Source organism: Nelumbo nucifera, chromosome 1 (genome assembly GCF_055504915.1).
Source record: "Nelumbo nucifera cultivar China Antique chromosome 1, China Antique-T2T, whole genome shotgun sequence".
Taxonomy (NCBI): Eukaryota; Viridiplantae; Streptophyta; class Magnoliopsida; order Proteales; family Nelumbonaceae; genus Nelumbo; species Nelumbo nucifera.
In genome coordinates, this window is record NC_142649.1 from 216,700,770 (window position 1) to 216,706,500 (window position 5,731).

The window sequence follows — 5,731 nt, forward strand, 5'->3', positions numbered from 1 at the left end:
TCTTCAATGTGGTGGCAATGTCTTGAACGTCTCAGATTGATCAGACTGAACAAGCATCGTCAATGGTAAAGCAATGGATCCAATGGGTCCTCAACTTTATAACGTTCAAAAAAGAGCAAAATCAGTCGAACAATCACTTCATTGCTTAAGGCCTACGACACCCATTAAGAGATCAGCAATCAACGACACCGAACCCCTTAGCAAATATATTCACTGACCGTCCAAGACCGTACTGCCAGGCACACTCGATACTCTTTAGCAACAAGTGAAGTCGAACGATCACTTTATTGCTGAAGGCCTAAGACACCCATTAAAATATCAGCATTCAGCGACACCGAACAACCCCTTAGTCAATTAGCTAAACAAATTTGCCTGTTAAAAATTTATAAACAATACAAACACATATACATACATACCTAAATAAAATCAACTACACTCACCTACAAATTTGAGAAATAATATCATACTCAACTACAGCTAGCCCGCTTAAATCCATCTCTATGTATATACATAAATGTAGGGCAAGCTATTCCTGCGCTGGCCAAAAGATAAAAGCTGATAGCCAACCACTCTCTGCCTCGGTCAGTCACCCTAATACCCAAACAAACAACGACAGCATAGCAACTACAGCTACACCTACGACATAAAAAGATGGGAAACCTGGGCGACGGTCCTTGAACAATGAAGACAGGCCTTGTTGCTCACCGAACACCACGCCATCCTGCTTTGATCTAAACCTCAGCTTTTTATCAAATTCTTGAGCAAGTTCAGAATCAAGAGTGGAGGTTGTCCTCTTCTGGACCTCTTCAGTACTCGGTGCTTTCACAGTTTCTCTTCCCTGCAGCTGCAAGTAGTTATATAGAGGGTTTAAAATCTAATCAACAAGTTGCATTTAGACAGTTCCAATATTAGCTTCACTAGAGGAAAACCTCACCTCGGCAATTTTTGGTTTCTCTTCATGCTCTTCTGCATCGACCCTTGCCTTGTTGCAGGAAGAATACACTCTGCGAGAAAGCTTCTTCTGTAACCTGATCCTTCTTGGGGCAGTGCCCTGTGACATAATGTCGAGGGAATTTAGCTGGTATTGTGGTTGGCGAGTCCTTAACCTGATTCCTGACCCACCACCAACTGCACCACTGTTGTAAACAAGACTCTGCTGATCCAGCCCAAGAAAGCTATCACCACCCAGGGGACCCACTTCAGCGCCAAAACCTCTCTCAGAAACACTCGTACCCAAGTAAGAATTCTCTATCCCCGCAAAATCATCAAACCAACTTGAAGACTCTGGGCCTGACTGAATATTCTGCTGGAAAAAATGAGAAATTTTGCAGAAAAAAAAAAAAGTTAATTTTCTGAAACCGGTTAGTTTATGGATTTTTAATGCATATTGAACCATATAAAAATGTCTCACAAAACCCAACACCATGAATCCTCCAATCCATAGCATTTGAGCATATTACCAGAAGCAATGCACCCAATTGCTTCTGCTAATACCCAAAACAATGGATCATAGAACCTCTGGTGATTGACCTAGCAAAACAATCTAATAAAGGGAAGGAGCTATTTCAGATTTTCCTTTTCACCTGTGCCTGTGGCTGTGCCATATCAGTGTCTGTTTCACTACTTGAACCGCTATCCTTGCCATACGCAGGCCCCCATTCCCCTGATATCATACAAACTCTACCATTGTCATCAAAGTGTGGCTGCTGAAGCCCTGAAGCTGGCAACTTGCTATCAACTGCATTCTTATGACTGGTTAACTCTTCACCAGATTCATCAGGGTTATTAATTACTGCTTCTAAGAATTCTGAAATAGAGACATCCTGCTCACTTGTGCCATCCTGAAAGTCCATCCCAGAGTTGTTTCCAAAGTCACCACTGAGGAGGGACATGTATTTAAGTTCCAGCCCTGTGTATGTTTGAGAATGTATTGGGGAGAAAATCTTGGAATCGAGTGGTTCAAATTCCGGCTCATAAAACAAGTTCAAATCTTCTTCCAGCTGTTTATCCACCAGAAATGAGGAGCAAGAAAGCATTAGTACTTGAATTACTTGTAACAATCGAGACAGGGTTACTAGAAACCATAGAGTGAATAAACACAACCTCTTACCTCTGTTATAGTCCCTTCTGGCTCATGGTCTTCTACATCAGAAATAAAAGAACTATTACACTGACCATCTACACTTAACACAGCATCAGGGGTCATGTTATCGACCTTTTCCTCAAGCCACCTCTCAATACCTTCGGTATGTTTTCCAACATGCATATCTGACTCTGGGGTCGTTTCAACCAATGCTACTCTTCTTGGTGTAGCCTCAGGAGAAGATCTTGCTGTAGGAGAAGAACCAGTACGGTCAATCTCATCGCAATTTGAATGTTCGATTCTAACATCTGATTTTTTGAACAGACGACAGAGAACAAACGCTCCCTGCAAAATGGAAAAGAGGAGTGGGAACCAAAAACAGTATGTTATGCATAGAAATAGCTACAGGGCAAATCAGCAGTCAAATGAACGGTATTGTGGGTTCATAAATGTCCAAGATTAGCATTAAAAGATTGGAAAGATGGATTTCTCATTTTTCTTCTTTCCCGCCCCCTCTCCCCCATTTACTGTGCCTGTGTGTGGCCGTGGGGAGGGAGGGGGAGGGGGCATGTAAAAGGTGTAGAAAAATAGCTGAAATATTTGTTTATAAAAAATTTCACGGAGAAACAAACACAGTCTAAAGAGAAATAAGAACAATGCATAGCTCAAAAGTCAAAACAATAAAGGAAAAACGGGGAAAGAAAAGGATACCTGGCCAGGGTGGGTACCATCGAGCTCCTCCTCAGTTGCTCTGTACTCGTGCATTATCCAGTTGGTTCTCTGACCGTTGGGCGCACGACCCCTATAGAAAACCAGAGTCTTCTTCATACCGATCAGGTGCATCCCAGAGGTGCGAGCCTTGATTGTCCTATCCTTACCAGTGGCTTTCCAGTACCCAGCCTCCGTGGCCCTATTGGAACGATGGCCATTCGGATATTTCCTATCCCGAGGGGAGAAGAAAAACCACTCTGGATCACCATTTTTTATCACCGATAACTCTGAAATACGGTCAATGGAGAGATAGAAACATCATAAAAAATCAGCAAGAAATTGATCTAAATCCAACAATCTAACTTGCACTTTAATGTAGAAAATAAACAATTAAAGAACAAAAAGTGGAGTTAAAGAAACCCTAAAAAATTCTAAGAATAAGCATTACGGAAAGAAAAGAAACCCATAGGCCATAGCATGATAAAACAAAAGGATTCGGATTTTCACAGGAAAGGATGTTTCTTACCAGGTAAATCCCAGGGTTCCCACTTACAGACATCAACCTCAGGAATGACCCGAACCTTGTCTTCCTTTCCATTAATCTTGCATCGTAGATAATGATTAATGAGCTCTTCGTCAGTCGGACGAAATCTAAAACCTAAAGGCAGAGCACCGAGAGACAACACTCCCATCTCATCAGGCATCAGCCCAAAACCAAGAAAGCCCCTCCCTCGGTAGTCGGCACTCGGCAGAGAAATACTTAACACTTAAGAGTGCTAAAAGCAAACCACTATAAAACCAAGCAGCGGAAATGGAGATCAATGAAAACCCTAGAGGGGGAAGAAAGAAAAAAGAAACAAGGAAGCCAACTTTCAGAGGAAAATAGAAACTGCAAAGCAAGAGATTATTATGTTATCAAGGAAAAGGAAAAGCTTTTCAGTATCTCTCCTCTCCATCTTATCCCACTCGGTTTCGAAGAAGGAGCAGAGAGGCTCTGCATATGCAATACACGAAAAGGGAGGAAGCGTGGATATGTATTGCGTCGTATGTATATTTTAAGTATCACATCATCTTATCCATCCGTCCGGTCCAGTATCGACGGACGGATCATAGCAAGTTGCAAGTGCTTCCCTTTTTTTTCCATTTTCCACAAAGGAGCCGCTGAAAACCAAATGGTTATTATGGAATGGAATGGGTCCAAAGGGAGTATGGGACCCGACATGACAGACACCCCCTCAATTCCTCAAACCGCGTCCCGGATCGAAATCCTCCCAATCCCAAGTATATACTAACTGGAACTTGGAAAATTGGAACACTTCACATCATCTTTCGTCTCTTTACCCGCTTGTTTTTTATCGGTCCTGATCCACAGCTTTTCTCTTTCTACCTACATAAAGTTACAAGGACGATTTTACCATCTTCCGGTTTGCTTATCCTTAAAGAAAAGCACTTGGACTGGGCGCGTAATTTGAAGAAGTAATCAGGGCACTATTTATCTCTGGAGACTGTGAACATGTCAGTTCCAACCAGGAGTCGACACGTAATAAATAACGTAATCGTAAACCGTACTGATTGACGTAGGAAGAAGCCAACCAGTTGAATCTTCAAAGAAGCAGACATGGGGTCCACCGAAAGATGCTTCACTTCTTTTTACTGTAATGTTAATGTGTAATGCAGTGGACTAGTACTAGTAGCCAGGGTCAGGTGAGGTGGAACTTGTCATCGAAATGTGAAATGGCATAATAGCCCTTGCTTATTTAAAAAAAAAAGGTAAATTACAAAAACCTCCCCTGAAGTTTTCGACAATCATAAATTAACAAAAACCTCCCATGAACTTCTAAAAAACTCAACATAAACCTTCCCACCGTATGCATTAGTTTTCTTAAATGCCCATTTTACCCTTTTGGACTTCGATGCTTCTTTTGGTGTAAAATAGGTAAAATCACGACATTTGTTGTTTCTTTTATAAATGGTGAAGAACCATTAGAACGCGCATTTGAGAAAGAAGCTTGGGATAAGAAAGTAAAAGGGCAAACTTGTTGTCTCTTCATCACTAACAAGCTCGAAAAGATGCAATCAAATAGGGGTAGTTCTCAAGCTCCCCACGAATCCAAATTCTGATCTTCAACTACTTGTGACAGAAACAGTGCTAAGCTCGTCCAATCCAAAGTGAACTAAGCTTTCAAAACACATTTGAAGCGTTGAACAAACAAGATCCAATTGTTAGTGAATGTTTTGAGGTTCTTTTTGGCCTTTCACATACAATTTAAATTCAAATGCCCCTAGATTGGTAAAGCTTCTTGATGGATATCCCCTTGATGTTGGCATGCCTTCTCTCTCTCTAAGCAAGAAAAACAGGTAAATATTTCTTTGTTGTCAGTTTTAGCAACCTCCAAAAGTACTACATGGGTGTTATATTAACTTTCCGTCTTTGAATAAAAGATGCATCCAAGTAGAGGTATCAATTGGATTGGATTTGGTTCAACCCAATCCAGTCCAATGTGAGTTCACTTACAAATGGGTATTATAGGAATTTGGGTCAACAAGGGGATTTGAAATGCAATCTTGGTTTAGTGAAAGGCTAAATGGGGGAATCTTGGGTTAAAAAGTTATGGGCAGGTGTTTTGGTATGTGTCAATATCTAATGTTGTGGTCTAATTAGTTCTAATGTGTCAAGATCGAGAGGATCTGGGTTGCGGGTGTTTTAAGTTAACGAGTGAGGTTGAAATTGAATCTTTGCTTGATGAGAGGGTAAACAGAGGAATTTTGAGTTGAGATTTATTGGGTAGGTATTTGGCAGGGGGGGGGGGGGGGGGGAGGGGGGGTGTTGATTCTAATGGTGGTGTCTGATCTAAGGGTAAAATATAGATGGAGGTCGATTAGGGCCATTGGATTGGTATCAGGTAAATTTAATAGTGGATTTGTTGGATTTGAAGG

The 5,731-nt window shown here is 41.4% G+C and overlaps 1 protein-coding gene across 2 annotated transcripts; it reads right to left on the reverse strand.

Moving 5' to 3' along the window:
• Positions 1-354: 354 nt before the first annotated feature.
• LOC104585779 (protein NTM1-like 9) lies at positions 355-4,113 on the reverse strand. Of its 2 annotated transcripts, none has more exons than XM_088896203.1 (6): positions 3,321-4,113; positions 2,795-3,081; positions 2,111-2,428; positions 1,584-2,000; positions 935-1,303; positions 355-844 (listed from the first exon to the last, which is right to left on the reverse strand). In XM_088896203.1, exons 1-6 carry the CDS (start codon positions 3,496-3,498, stop codon positions 587-589), a joined length of 1,827 nt encoding a protein of 608 aa, XP_088752329.1. In that variant the 5' UTR covers positions 3,499-4,113; the 3' UTR covers positions 355-586. The 2 variants fall into 2 exon arrangements, with proteins under 2 accessions (XP_088752329.1, XP_010241065.1); XM_010242763.3 differs by having other exon boundaries at positions 935-1,306; positions 3,321-4,051.
• Between the last annotated feature and the right edge of the window lie 1,618 nt (positions 4,114-5,731).